The sequence below is a fragment of the Artemia sp. Qi Xiang Cuo genome, chromosome 12 (genome assembly GCF_049724085.1).
Source record: "Artemia sp. Qi Xiang Cuo chromosome 12, ASM4972408v1, whole genome shotgun sequence".
Classification (NCBI taxonomy): Eukaryota; Metazoa; Arthropoda; class Branchiopoda; order Anostraca; family Artemiidae; genus Artemia; species Artemia sp. Qi Xiang Cuo.
Window position 1 is genome coordinate 58489406 of NC_142805.1, and position 16467 is coordinate 58505872.

Consider the following 16467-nt stretch of genomic DNA (forward strand, 5'->3'; position numbering starts at 1 on the left):
AGGCACCAAGAATTTAGATCTATATTTAACCTTATCAATAGCCTATATTAGCCTTAGCCACGAGGCACCCATAATTTAGAGCTATATTTAGCCTTAGCCTATATTAGCCTTAGCCTCGAGGCACCCATAATTTAGAGCTATATTTATGTAACAAATTTTGCTTCAAGTTTTGGTATATTTATTGTTTATGATTAAACCGATTTATTTCATAAGAAAAAACAATGTACATGAGCACTATCCTAAGAATTGCATGCAATAAAACAAGTATTTCTCTATCCAGAGCCCATAAACATATGTGACAATGGTATTTATTCTGTGCTCTTGGGGAAAGTGCTAAGTTGACTCGAGTCATCAGCAATTCCAGCAATGAATAATTGAACCCCAACGTTCCATCGCTATAGTTCCAAAACGCAGGCGCTTCAGAAGAAGGAGTAGGATTTGTTAGATGTTTACCAGAGAAATTGTTTACGGGTCATTTGGGATACCTGTTTGACTGATTACATTTCAAAGAGTAAGCTGTACAAAAAAAGTGGCTCTATTCCCCACAAAAAAGTGGCTCTATTCCCCAATAAATATATTTATCCTTTATGATTAAATCGATTTATTTCATAAGTAAATACAAGTAAGAAAATACATGACCACTATTCTAAGAGTTGCATGCAATAAAACATGTATTTCTCTATCTAGAGCCCATCAACATATTTGACAAAATAAAACTTAAATCTACTCTCAAGTTAGATGAAGAACAGCTATTATTTTCAGAAGCTTTATAATTAAGAAGAGGAAATCGGTTGAGTTTCACAATTTGTACATAACCTAGTGATACTGACAGATAGGCCATCGAGCATCAGAAAAGAAAAGGGCTGTAACTTTTTTTTTGTGGAACTTCTTGGAGCCTCGAACCCGATGGAATTGATTCGGAACTTCTTTACTTAACAGACGTTTTGTTTTGCAAATAAGTTAGTTACGTTTATCTGATTTCATATTAAACGATTAAGTAAGTTCTGCTTTATTGATTTCAGTATATTAATAAAACAAAACCGGTTGAATTCCGTCAATGACAAAATAAAGCAAAATAAATAAAAATTCCTTTGTATATGTCTGGTGGTGTTTATTCTGTGCTCTTGGTGAAAGTGTTAAGTTGACTCGAGTCATCAGCAATTCCAGAAATGAACAATTGAACCCCAACGTTCCATCGGTATAGTTCCAAAACGCAGGCGCTTCGGAAGACGGAGTATGATTTGTTAGATGTTTACCAGATAAGTTTTTACGGATTATTTTGGATACCTGTTTGACTGATCGTAAAGAGTAGGCTGTACAAAAAATGTGGCTCTATTCCCCTTTCTAGGGCTGTAACGAGGCAATAATAGAGAAGGCTAGGATTCGTTTTGCGGATGAAGGACGACAAATTGCCAAAAATTTTCATTTTTCGGCATGCATCTAGGGCCCAACGAAACGTTGGTCGTCCCCGAATGGGGTGGGGAGGAGGTCCTAATAAAGGGTTTAAAGGAAATTGGAAGTTCTTAGGAGGGTGTAAAAAGAGAAGTTTTGAATAGATTAGGATGGAGGAGGAACGCGCGCAGCTGTGTTGGCATCAGGCAGGTTAGTGCTCCACAAATTTATTGTTGTTAGTTGTAGTAATTCCATCGGCAGTTGGGTTTCGATTTGGCTTCCATTCGGGGGAGCATCATCTAAGCCCTTTTATTGAGCGTAGAGAGGCGACAATAATTTTGAATGATCAAACTCAAATGAAATGGAAATTTACAATAACGGCAAAACTTTTAATTAAGACAGTGAAACTATATACATAATAGTAAAATGAGCTTTTATTATTTTATTGCATGCTTTTTTCTATATATTTTTCATTATTCTAATCAAAAATTTTACAAGTTATTATATGTTTCTGTTTCATTTTAACTACAAATATAAAAGAAATACGGCCCAATAAATTCTTTTCGGACTATAAAACTCTCGCACATTTGGAGATAAAAACCCATGAGCCCCCCCCCCAAAAAAAAACTATCGTTCTCGGAAGCCTCGTCACAGAATCAACAAAAACCTCCATTGACAGAGGAAACCTCCTCACTGAATCAATGTGTTAAATTACTTGAAAAAAGAGACGTTTTTAGAGCAAAGAGCGAAGGGCTCCTGTTAGGGCTAATTCAGTAGGCATAGAAGCTGCACTAGAATCGGGAGCTACACCACAGTTTGAACCTACAACAGATGTAGAGGACACGTTTCATGAACATGGAAGCTAAGGAAAAGCTCGTAAGTACAGTTCATATATAGTTTTTATCCTCCAAGAATATTCTAAGGAAGAAGGTTGCATTCCAAAGAAGAGCATCTACTGGCTGGGAACCTGCTTTACTCTTAAAAAAAAGAAGAAATTTTTGTGACATCTCAAAAGTTTTGGAATTTTTTGCCTTTGAAGGAAAACCTTATAGGTATCTAAAAGTGCTTTGGTCTTACAATTATTTTTTGAGGTTTCGTTAAGGCCGGTGGGTTTCACTTTGAATCTTTCAGATTTTTTTTTTAAATTCTTTTTTTATAAAACGTAAGTAAAACTTTATTTTAAGAAGGGATGCGCTATTCTAAGCTTAGATTAAGAAATAAAAACAAATAAAAGCGCAGTGGGATAGATATCAGCTTGGTAATACGGGAACCAGAGCTCAAACTCAGCTCCAGCACCGCAATGAAGGGCTCGGGATTTGATTCCAGTGGTGAGATTATGCGAAAGCACCTCCATACTAATCTAAACAAGAAGAAGAAGAATTAAAACGATCTTCTTACATAATTGGGAACACTTTTGGGAATATAACAGAGCCTTCTGCCAAATAATCATAGAGAACTCTCATTTCATTATCATCAGTGGTGTACTTGACCAGTGTTGCCAAAACTGTCAAAACAAGAGCTTGAGTAGGGCAATCAGTTAGAACTTCAGGATCCAGGAGCACATTATTTTCATTACTGACGGATACACGAGTTGATCGATCTTTATCTGGGATGTGGTCACTTGGATGGCCTGTTGGCGATATGTCACCCTAAAAAATGTACTTGTTAAATAAAACAACTTTGAAAACAAATTTTAGTACATAGTAGCTTATGTTCGTTACTAGATTAAATTACTTATTCAATCTTTGATTAAGAGCAGAAAGCATTTAAGAAATAAACATAAGCATACTAGTTAGCTACGTTAAATCAAAAGCACAAAAAAAAAAAGAGAAGAAAAGCGTGATTGGGACCAACTAAAATACTTGATGTAAAAAAACGGACATTTCAAAATAACAAACGCCTCTTTTCTTCAGCAACATAAAAAAATCAGATGACAATACATTTTTGAAAGCACACTGGCCCTATAATTGAAGGCCTTTGCTCGTAACCGCGAAATTTTCACTTCTTCGAGCCATATTTCTGCTTTCAGGGAGAAAGCCCCGTTACAGCAGGCATCCAAGGAGGCAGTAGTTTCAATTTGATTATATACTTAATTTAAAAGTGCTTAAAATATACCACGATTCTCTACCCTCAACATCAAAATATTTTCTTTGAGTGTCAACAAAAAGTTTACAAATCATTTTAAGGAGATGTTCTCATGACTAACGAAAATCCGCTTTTAACGCATGACTAACGATAAAGAACTAAAGTTTTCTAGTACTTTCAAAAGAGCTATTTATTCTAATTAAACGGCCTTTGTAATTCATAGGTCATTCTTAAAGAACTGGAACAAAATTCGAACTTAGTCTAGAGGGCAAGGTATTGACTAGGGGGCGAACCCCCTCATATACGTAATAATTTCTTTTCGTTTTAAGTTTTAATGCTGCTCTCTACTTTCAGTTGAAAACTTGTTTTTTTTTATTTAATATATTGTAAAAATAACTCAAACATATAAGAATTTCAAGAGCTTGGCATCTCCTTTGTAAGGGCAAAAAAAAAAAAAAAAAAAAAAAAAAAAAAAAAAAAAAAAAAAACCACCGACTGCTCAAAAACGAGTCCTGATTCCTTAAAAACAAATTGGAGGTAAAAAGTGGGTCAATAGCCTCTGAATCTTGATCAGTAGTGGTATAAGTGACCCCTTCATCCTCATACTACTCTTTAACAGTATTATGGGACAGAAGGGGACGTTTGACCAGGAACTGTTTGATAACGTATTTGGAAATGTGTCAGGCAAGGTGGAGTGTCTCCACCTCCGCTACATAACAGCAGTGTACTGGAGGCTGTGAAGAAACTTTGCATGACATTTATTTAACGAGGCATAACATTTATTTACCTGACACTTCTGAATTGACTGACAATATATTGAATTTCAGCAGTACTGTTGCTGGTATTGAAGAACATTTTTTTTTTGTACAAAAGTATAGGAAGATTTGACTGAAAATTAATGCTGAAAAGAGTGAGAATATTGCAACTGATAGATCATGTGATCAGCCCTCCCCAGACTACGGTTAAGCATCGATTACCTGGGACTTCAATTGGGACTAAATTGAGATATACTCAGTGGCTTTTGTTAAAATTTGTGGTGTTTGTAATGCTTTCCTTAAATCGAAAATTGAATGTCTTTTGCATCTCTCTTGTTACAATACGGAATAATTGTATCCAACTAGGATGGCTAAGGGTGGCCTTGCTCTCTGTAAAACGCGACCCGTCAAGATATGAAGAAAGGATTTTTAGATCTAAGTTTATCAAACAGTTCGTGGTAACGAACTGTAAGTAAAGAGCGACCCGGCTCAATAGTAACCGAAGCTCTAAAAACGGAATTTTGATACCAATAGATATCAAACAGTTCGTGTCAATGAACTGTAAGTAAGGAGCCACCCAGCTCAATAGTAAACGAAACTCTAAAAAGCGGAATTTCTATACCAATAGATACATCACAGGAATCAGATTTTAAGCCTGATTTCAAATATATGAATTTCATCAAGTATAGTTATACCTATCAAAAGTCAAGCGCCTGAGAAAATTTGCCTGATATTAAAAAAAGGGGGAACACCCCCAAAAAGTTATAGAACCTTAAGGAAAATCACACCATCAGATTCAGCGTATAAGAGAATCCTACTGTGAGGTTTCAAGCTCCTATCTGCAAAAATGTGGAATTTTGTATTTTTTGCCAGAGGAAAGATCACGGTAGCGTGTTTATTTGTTTTTTTGTTGTTTTTTTTTTTCCCAGGGGTGATCGTATCAACCCGGTGGTCCTAGAATATCTTGGGATGGCTCATTTGAACGGAGATTAAAATTTCTAGTGCCCTTTATAAGTGACCGAAAAATGGAGGGCAACTAGGCCCCCTCCCATGCTTATTTTTTTCCCAAAATCCCCCGATCAAAATTTTGAGATAGCCATTTTGTTCAGCATGTCAAAAATATAATAACTATGTCTTTTAGGATGACTTAATCCCCGAAAGTCCCCAGGAGGAGGGCTGAAAGTTATGAACTTTACCCAATGTTTACATACACTCGTGGTTATTGGGAAGTATACAGACGTTTTCAGAAGGATTTTTTCGGGTAGTGGGGTGGGTTGGAGGTGGTGTGGAATGAAAGACGTCGGGAAAAATTTTTCTGGGGGGAAGGTATATTCGTACGACGAGGGCGCCGGATTTCCAATAATTATTAAAAAAAAAAAACGATCAGAAAAAAAATTAAAAAAAACAAGTTTTTCAATTGAAAGTAAGGAGCAATGTCAAAACTTAAAACGAAGAGAAATTATCACGTATATGATTGGGTTCGCCCCCTAGTAAATAACTAGCTCTTTAAGCGTATGATTTTTTATTACTTTTATAATCGCGATTTATTCTAATTAAAGCCCGTTGTTATTAAGGGGTCATTTTTAAAGAATTGGAACAAAATTCGAACTTTAGCGTAAAGAGCGAGGTATTGACTAGGGGGCCAACCCCCTAATATACGTATTGAAATATATGACTATAGAAATTCGTTACGTAAGTTAATTCGTAAGTTACGTATATCTATTACTAATAAAAACGTTCGTAAATAAAATTAAACAACTTTCGAGAAAGCCATTTAACAAAATCAAATTAAAATTAATATGAAAATTTTTTTTTAATTTTTATTTTAGGGTTAGATAAAATAAAAATACGAATTATTACAAAGCATTAAAAAAATAAAAAAAAAAAAAAAAAAAAAAAACTTAAAGTAAGGGAATTTCCCCACCACACCGCCTGGATATTTACGATAATTTTATAATATTTATCAAGACTATATTTTCTAAAAAATAAAAAACTTTAGCGTAAAGAGCGAGGCGTTGAGAAGGGGACAGCCCCTACCATATACGGACTAAGGGCGATTTGTAAGTAAGGGTGAACCCCCCTCATATATATAATAATTTCTGTTCGTTTTAAGTTTTAATCTTGCTCCTTACTTTCAGTTGAAAAACTTGTTTTTTTTATTTAATTCAGCTTAAAACACAGGCTAAAAATTTAGTTGTAGGTAATATATGCCGATCTCCTAGTGGCTCAGCTACCCCTTTACTCTTATTTTTTGGATGAGGCTCGGAAAAAATCCAACATTATCTTTGTGACCAGTAGGGTCATCCTTGTCTCTAGATTTTCTTTTAACTACGCTCACTCATGGACCATAACCTTCTGCATGCAGTCCAACTCGTGTAACTGACAAAGCTGCTTGTTTGCTTAATGTTTCTTCGGGGAAGGCGTCATAACATCCACCCGTCACGAGCACTACAAAATCCGTCATCACAACGACAAAAAAATCCGTCAGAACCACCAACCGTCACAACATCCAAACATACCAGTTTTTTGGGGGGATTTAGGGGGGAAAAGGTTAGGTTACGTATTTAATATATGCTAGGCTTTACCCCCGCCCCTTTGATATGCAAATACATAGCCGAAATTTGTTTCTAAACTATTATATAATTATTACTATTATATAAACTTATAAATTTTTTTGGATGTTGTGACGGTTGGTGGTTCTGACAGTTGGATGTTATGACGTTTGTTGCTTGCGACGGTTGTTAGAAATGGTAGCACCCAGTTTATTCATCGCTGTCCTCGGTGCAGAATTATATGCTGATGAGTGATATCTCAGACCATTTTCCTGTTTTTTTTTTTCAGGTATGAGTTTTCTGATTAATTGCCCAAGAAGAGCCAAAGAATTGGTTTTTCGTCTTTAATATTTTATGATCAGGAACTGGCCTTTCTCAGGTTATGGTTGGAGGTGCCAGCTGAATCTGATTTAGATTCTCAATTTAATTCGTTTTGTGATTCGTCGAAACAAAATACCGTATCTTGCATATGTGTGATACATCCCAGTCAAATCTGGCATAAAAAAGAAGAACCCAATTAAATCACTGGATGGTTCCTGGACCCCTTAAAGCCCGAAGGAAGCACGATAATTTTTGGAAGGCTTATAGGTCCTCTATTCACGTGAATCTCTACTTCAATGTTTCAAAGATCATAGAAGAGTTCATAATTTGCTCTCACGGACATCTAAATCAAGTCTTCAGTATGGAACATTCTCTGAGTGTGGTAAACACATTAGGAAAACTTGGCAACTAATCAATTCTGTTATCCGGTCACCTTCTCTTCCCCCTTTTGTCCCTTCACATATTTTGATTGAAGACGAAATCGTGGACTGTGAGCTAAGAGTTCAAAATGCAATTACTTCCTATTGTACTAACATTGGCAAAACTACAGCCTCTTCTGTAAGTCCTCCTTCTCTAAGTGATTTTAGGTCTTACCTTGGACCCGCTTGTTTTAAATCAATGGCTTTAGAACATATCCTTGAAGTCGAAATTGCCACAATTGTTAGTGGTCTGAGGGGTTTTTAATCTTCTGATCAAGACAGCATTCCTCCTAAGGTAGCCAAGTTCATTTTTCCTGTCATCGTTTCTGCCCCACTGAGACTTGACAATCTTTCTTTTGAAAATGATACATTCTCATGCGCTTTACTCGTGCTGTTATTATTTTTAAAGATGGACCATAGAAAGATCAAGCAAATTATCGTCCCACTCTGTTTCGTCAACGTTTACTAAAATTTTAGAAGAAGGCTTTCTCAACTTCTTGATTATCTAAATTTTTAACAATGTTTCACGTGTTTCAGTTTAGTTTTAGGGCAAAGAACTCAGCTGAGCATACATGTGAATCTCTTCACATTTTTACATCAATTATTTACATTCAGCTCTTGACTCTGGTCTGATACCGGCTGCTCTGTTTGTCGATGTATGAAAAGCATTCGACTCCTTAACTCACTAGATTCTTCTTCGGAAACTGTCCCATATTGTTATAAAGGGAATATTTATTCTTGGTTTCTTCCATATTCATCTGGTGAAGTCACCTCAGTTGTTTTACTATTTTTTAAACATTCGAAATAATTTTGTGAAGTTCCGCAATTATCTTTAATTGGGCAAAAAAACTTTTTTTTTTTTTTTAATTACCTTTTTAATGCGAAAAAAAAAAAAAAAAAAAAAAAAAAAATTCAAAACGTGCGATTTGTTGTCGTCTTTGTTAACCAGAATCTACCGCTAACTGTGACAGGAGCTTGTATTTTCCGGATGCACTTATTGCTTTTGATAATGACAGTATTCTTGGCACAGCCGGTAGAACTGAGTCTTAAAAACCAACAGGGACCAGTTTTTTGGTCCCCCCACCCCCGAAAAACAATGTAATGTGTAACCTTTTTGACGTAGAGAATGATCTCCGTTACTATCGGGCCACCTAACACCCAATAACAAATATGCCCCCCATTTCCAATACAAAACATAAAAATAAACAAGTGGCAGTTTACAGGATTTATAACCCGTACCCCAAGGATTTGGGGGTCTATCCTCCCAGGAGGATATTTGTTGGAGCTATCTGCTATCCGAAAATTTTGATTGTATATCATGGGGTATATGGGGGCGCGGTTAGCGAAAAAAGGCAGGAGATGGGGGCTAGACTCAGTCCTCCAATTACTTTCAAGTCTTAAAAGAGCACTATAAATTTCAATTTCTAATTAAATGAGCCCCCTCCCAAGTTTCTAAAATGACTTCTTCCATGTGAAGCGGCCGGGAAAAAACAAATAAACATTCATGGAAGACACCTGACTCCTTACTTAGACAGTAGTGCAGCACTGGCTCTGTAATCAAGGCTGTCTGTAATGCCTCTGTAATTTGTTATCGAAATGAAGAAAGGGTTCTGCAAATGTTGATTCCAAACCACCAGAAAAAATCAACATATTTTATAGAAAATGAATCACAATCCAGCGAGTTACCTGGGAATCAGAACTAAAGGCTAAGTGACCAGTTTTTCAGTGCTGATACTTATGTGGCAATCACTCAGAGATAGAAGAGAACCAAATTCGTATATAATCAAATACATTAAAAACAATTAAAGGGTTTTATGTTCTTAGGCAAAGCAACACAATAAAGTAACGTTAACTTGAGTGATTTTAGAAATAACAACACAAGTTGTGTTGAGTTTCATGGTTTGGAACAAAGCAATAAAGCATTAGCTCGTATACACGGTGTTTTTCAAAGCAAGTAACATTGACTGGGTGTCACGAAATAAAGAATAAATTAGTTTTAAGAACACGGTGTTTTGTGACCATCTTAAAGGAACGGTTCTAGGCGTTTCCCCCTCCTGCGGGAAATCCTCCTCATCATTTAAAGTAAATGGGGAAAAGCCTTTTGGCCCTTTTCTGACCGTTTTCTGGGCTGCATTTTGTGGACAAATTCCATTTGAAGTGAGCTTTGGCTAAAAAAAATTGTTGTGGCTCATTTGTGGACCATAATCCCTCCCCTTTCCCACAGCAAAATTATGTCCCGTCTTTTCTTTTCCATCCTTGTACCAGTATACCTGTGAATGTAACATCTTATGTTGTATAGAAACAAAATTGTCGGAATAGAGGGCGGACTCTTACGCCCCCCCCCATCTCCAATAATGAAGGCATAGGACAGAAATTTTCCCAGAAATCAAGAGGGATTAAATAATCAATTTCTCCACCCCCCACCTTTCATTCTATATTTATCTGAAGGCTCAATGAGTTAGGATGTTTTGGCAGTAAACTACACGACTTAAGGCATTCCCCTCCTGCCTGCACAATGAACTAACAGCTCTCCTTCATAATAGCTGATGCTCAACTACAAATCATTGCAAATAATTTCATAAAATATGAATGTTAGAAACTCTTTTCTGCGACAAGAAGGGAGATGTCACCCGGCAGTACCCTTATTCGGGCTTAATGGCATCTCCCGCACCAACTCGATGACCCACCACTCCGCTTTCATAAGAGCTGAGCCACCGTTATATTACTTTGTTCGCTTTTTTTTTATCTGGCTTTTTTTTTTTTTCGCGGCACAATTGTTAAATGTGTTTAATTTTAAAAGTAAAATGTGGCGAGGAGGGGGGGGGGGGAGATTTTATAGGGAAAAACACCAATTAAGGAACGTGAAATCCTTAATTTTTCTTAAGAGAAAAATTCTTCTCGAAATATACCATTTGACAGTTTTCCAGGGGTTGACATCTGCGACATTTAAACAGCGACAAATAAGAAAAGAACAGAGCAGTGCCCCCGCAACATTTTCGTCAGTAAAGCCAGCCAAGAGTTGCTGCAGCACCTAGGTACCTAGTCTCCCGGCGTAATTTTCGGGGGTGGGGCAGGAGTACACCTAGAAAAACTCGTAGAAACCACTATACTGTAACAGTAGGGTATCCCCATCTTTTGGATCCAAAAAGAAAAGAGAAAGTGAATTTCGAATCACAGAGAAACACAGGGATTACTTGTAAAAGTTCTTGTGACTAAAAAGCTTGTCGTTCTTAGAATCATAAACAAAAGAACCCATTAACTGCAAATTAGTATTATTATTTTCTTTCTTTTCATTGGCTTAATCTCTCACAGGAGGAATATTAAGGGTTTAGAAAGGCGGGTTTATTTATATCTGTAAAAATCGCAGAAACGAAGAAATAATGTGATCGGCTAATGAAAATACGTGACAGATGTAAACCTCTGAATTTAAAGCTCATTTTTGCCATGGAATTAAACTAGCAATGTAAATCTGACTCAATTCAGCTTCACCGCTTTTAACATAATTTCATATTTTTTATCTATTATATATTTTTTAACAAGGTGATCTGGCATACCCCCTCTTCTAAATGTGCCTGTGACCTGAATTTAGGAGCCCCTCCTTCCTCAGCCCAATAGAACTTGAATTGAGCACAAAGAACAAATGACAGAGGTCCTCCAGGGCCATTGATGATACATAGGGGGTTCAAAACGACGTTCGAGTTGCCTGCGTCTTTTTTTTTAACAGGGAAAGACAGCAAGCCCATCGTCAAACCTTGCGGTGAAATCAAACCCCAGGCCCCATAGTGCCAAGCAGATCATCAATCCACAGTGCTGCAACAGGTTCGAACCAATCATAACTCTGAAAACCCAGAATTAGGATATTAACTATTACGAGTGTATAAGTTTGTTAGGATTCAAAAACTCCTTTTGCTAGATACCCTATTGGCTATAGCCTAGGTATACCTCAAACTTTGTTTCATTTGTGATTAATATTTGATACAGTTGAATCCCTTCTCGTTGTTCGTTAGATTCCAGATTCGGCGTGCAAGTCCCCTGAAGATACATTACAAGAGAAAACATTTTAAAACATCTGTGGAAAGATGATTGAAAATGATACCCTTTTTTTATATACAACTCCAAATTTTAATGTTTGAAGAACGCTTGGGTCCTACTAATAATCTTAGTACTATTTTGGAAATGCCAAAATGATTATAATATCACTTTGATATCCCTGTATTTGCAAAGAATGCATTAAGCGTGTAAAGTTGCGTGTGTTTCTCGATCATCCTCTGCTGTTTTACCCGGCCAAACAGTCTTGCAGGGTAGACGATGTAGTTACTTTGCTTTTTTTTCTAAAATAAATAATTTTGGTTCTGAACAACTAAAACATCAAAAACCATCGTTCAAAAACATAAATATGGATAAAAAAGTGCAGAATCTTTTTTTTGTGTTATGCTTTTAACCAAACTATTCTTTTAATGTCAAATTCCTCAGATCGTAACATCATGGGACTGCTAGCCCAACAGGGTTTAGTTGTCGATAAGACTAAAAAGTCTAAAATAATACGAAAAAAATAATTCGAAACTCGTTTTCAGAATAGACTTAAAAGTAAAAAAAAAAATGTTTTCGAGAATATACATATGTAAGTAAAAACAAGTGAATTACAAGAATTACAAAAGCAATAAAATTAAATACTAAAACAAAATCTAAAGAACACCTTTATCTCCAAGTGTACTAAAAATTAAGAAATCATTTTTCTTACTACCAGGAAAAACTGAATTTTTTTTTAGAGTTTTTTAAGGAGAGTTTTTTAGAGATTTTTTTTCTGTAACATATGCTATTTAACGTAATAATTCCAAGCGGTTTTTGACTAGCAACCTAAAAATAATCCACGAATCAAAGATAAGGCAACGCTTCTACAGGACTTATGTAAACAAAGGCAGTAGACCTATTCTACAGGACTTATGTAAACAAAGACGATAGACCTATTTTACAGGACTTATGTAAACAAAGGCCAACCATCGTTCCATCGTTCAAAAACATAAAAAAAAGTGCAGAATCTTTTCTGCACCGAACTATTCTTTTAATGTCAAAATCTTCAGATCGTAACATCATGGGGCTGCTAGCCCAATTACCTGATTTAAAGGCACACAAAGCAAAAATAAGAGATGAAAAAAAACTACAGAAAAGAGATATACCTGAACTATGATGTGTGGTATTGGGTTTGCAGCTCAATAAAAAGGTCAAACTTTCACTGCGTCTTGCCGCAATTTCCAGTTGATTGACCAAATAAAGAAAGATAATAAAAAAGAAAGTAAAAAATAAGAAAGAAAGTAAGAACTCAGAGAACAATTTGTTTTTAAAGTTGGAGAATGACAGGAAAGAGTTAATTTCAAAAGCAAAGCTCAATTGAAGCCTCCTTCCCTGCCAACATGTCTGCTAGAAGAAACTTACCTTTCCGCTCGTCTCTCCTGTCTCTGATGTCCTTTGATCTCGCCCAACAGGTCCTGAGAGAGAGCGTTGTGTTTTAAATACAGCTCGCTAAAGAAGAGAAAGATAGCATGCAGAAAACGTTCAAGAGGACATGAGTTTAGTTCACTATAGAAATAATGAGACACTATTGGTTGGCTTTTAGCTAATTCGGGACAATAGGAGAGATACACAAATGATAACTAATTTCTTTGTAAAAAGGTTTGGCGAGAACTAATTCATCACAAGGCAAATAAGTCATGACTGAGAAAAATCATTACAGTGTCGTTGCTTCTTTGACGTTTTTTGGAATAAAAGGGCTTTATCCATTAGGGGATACTCCTGATAAGGGATGACGACAACAAAAATTGACCAGGGTCATAATAAAACAGGCCGCGGCAATTCAAAAGGTACTATGAGACCAGGGATGTCAATTGGGGGGGGGCGTAAGGAAAGGACTACTGCCCCCAAGATTTTTCTTTCCCAATCACACCTTAGAAATAGAAAAATTCCGATTTTTCGGTATTTTCACAGAAATAAATCGGAAAATATCAAAATTGCCCGTCCCCCCCCACTTAGATTTTGGAAACACATTTTGACCCCAGCAAGCCCCTGTATGACACAGTTTATCACTTTGAAATTTATGACTTGCTCCAATGAACTAAGACAAGTCATTCATTTTCTAGCATCTAATTTAGTTTTCAAAATAATTAATAACTGTTTCTAAGAGTTGAGGGTTCTAGCTTACAAATATACTTTAGAATTGTTTTGTTGCGTCTAAAACATCGTAACCACACATTTTTGTTTTTGTTGGCTCAGATAATAATCGAAGTCAAGAATCATTTTCAGAATCCAATCTTTTTTTTTAATTGACACTTCCGAAATGAATTGAGTGGAGTGCTTTCTTTTATTTTTAGAAATAAACAACTGCTCATAAACTGCAGCCGGAACAAAAACACAGTTATTTTAAGGTCAGTCAATAGGGGACGAAAACACCCCCTAATGTGCCATTACAAAAGTCGGGCACACTGTGAAAATTTTACAAAGACGATTACGGCATCGAGTCTATTTCAAATCTAACAAAAAGAAAAATCTTATACACAGCCGCCACACTAATCGAGTTCATTTCTTTGTTTTTCTCGCTCTGGCCAACAATATTTGGCTCTTTCCCACACACGTCTTATGACCTACACTTCATTTTTTGAAGTAGAATTTGGGGGATTTTTCCACTGGCGAAGAAGTCTCCTGGTCGTAGACTTAGTTTCAGCAGATCCCAATGTATATATATATATATATATATATATATATATATATATATATATATATATATATATATATATATATATATATATATATATATATATATATATATATATATATATATATATATATATATATCTTCCATAAATTTGCTTTACAAAATTTGAAGGTTGTAGAATTTAATACGCAACCACCTACAAAAAGCACCAAAATAGCTCGAATGCGCCTCATTTTTTCAAGACCTATTTAAACGTCGGCAAGAGTTGACTCCCCCCCACCGTGTTGTAAAATGACATATGCCAAGTGCGTAGTGATAATTTCATAAAAATAATTACTTCTCCCAGGACAAAAGTTCAACAAGAAAGTAGAGACAAAACTACTGAGAAGTAGATCCGGTCACTGTAAAAAGTTTTTTTTTTTGGTTTGAATGTAAAACCGATAGATTTTTATATTTTGACTGACACTGAGGACTTGGAAAAAATTCAAAATTCACATGCAAAAATGCCAAAGTTTAGAGAAACTCCCAAGATATGGATAATAATTACACCTATACTAATCATAGTTTTGAGGAGAATATTAAATATATATATTTTTCCCAATATCACTATTTCAGAATTGAGATCCAAAATCTTGGAGAAAATCTCCATTGGGAACATCCCCAAATGAAGAGACAAACATGGCTTCATGGTTCTAATTTAGCAAGTGTGGTATATCTAAAAAAGCGAAATAGCCAACCAATATTGTTAAAGTTAAAACATCAAACCAAATAAAGCTTAAGACAAATAAATGCCTCCCCTTGTATAAACAGTTTGCATAGGGTAATTCCCGTTTATCAAGAGACCCACAGGACCAAAAACAACCTTTTCGATTCATGTTATAAACTTGGCAATACTCCAATATTTAAGCACAAAAATACGTATCTCAATTGTTTCTACAACACGAAATTTCAAGAACTCATTCTATTTTGTTCTTAATAAAAAGCCATATTTTATAATAAAACTAGCACACCCAGAGTCCAAGTTTCTTGAGATACTTTTATTTGCTTAGCAAAGGAGTATTGGGTAAAAACCAAAGATTATATGTAGGAAGATGTGCAAGTCCGTATGTCTCAACTTAATATTGAGAGAAAAAAAAAAAAAAAACAAAAAAAAAATAAAAACGCCAATGGCGGCGTTCATAAATATTTTCCAGTGTTGCCAAATAAATAAAAACAAAATAAAAATCTTTATAATGAGAGACAATCAATATTAAGTTGTGAGATTGATGTAATAATTTTAATAGGAAAAATAGAATCTAAAAATAAAAGTTCATTCCTTGAAACTATTTTTTACTTTGGGCTTGAACGTGCCAAAACTCAACTTCTACTATTTAAAGCCGGAGAGTGTCGAAAATGGGTCAAATTTAATAGCAAATGTTTGTTAAAAATTAACCTTGATGAAAACGAAGAAGAAAAGGATGTTAAGCACCGGTATTTTCACGGTATTATTACCGGTAAAATAACAGTATTTTTACTCGATTTTTTGTCTCTTTTAGTATATTCTTTTGGATTTAATTCTCTAGAACAAACATCTTTTATATCTACAGATGGAAAAAACAAATCATCCTTATTCAACCTAGTTCCCATTGACACTTGATGGCAGATAATTTGTTTTTCTTGAATTTTGATTTCATTTTACCATCTGATTGCATATAATCCTTGGGCTGAATATTCCATAAGACTGAATTCCACTGTTTCAAGGAATGGTATTTCTACTCAATTTTCTGGGATTCATTGACAGCCGGGAATCCCCCTTCAAGACCGTAGCGCTAAACTGAATCAAGAAATAATCAATGGGACGTCCACAAGAGTATTATATCACAAGTTTTGTTTGCTAATTGGTAATTGTTTGGTAACTGTTTTCTTGGTAATTGGACATTTGAAGCAGCTTAAATGAGATTATAAGTCGTGCAATTACGAAACGTATTAAGCCGTCGTGAAAAGATAACGGGTAAAATGTTATATATACTTCTAGTTAACCTATTCAAAGACAATATGGGTGAAACCTCAGGGAAATTCTACATCGGTACGCAAATGAATTAAAATAAGTCGAAATAAGTTGAAGGAACCCTCTGCATTCGTCTGATTTCCAACTAAATACAGTAACCATATACGCACAGCATTGGACACCCAGAGTACGTACATGTAAGCCGTGGCCATTAAGAGTCAACACTCGGCCCCCGTCAAAATTCCCCCCC

The 16467-nt window shown here is 35.5% G+C and overlaps 1 protein-coding gene across 1 annotated transcript in view; it reads right to left on the reverse strand.

Annotated features, from left to right (window-relative positions):
* Nf1 (neurofibromin 1) overlaps positions 1-16467 on the reverse strand; it is a 350626-nt gene that overhangs the window by 26840 nt on the left and 307319 nt on the right. Inside the window, 3 exon segments of the mRNA XM_089097671.1 lie at positions 2791-3041; positions 12958-13044; positions 15722-15810. Of these exon segments, the coding sequence (XP_088953797.1) occupies positions 2791-3041; positions 12958-13044; positions 15722-15810 (427 nt within the window).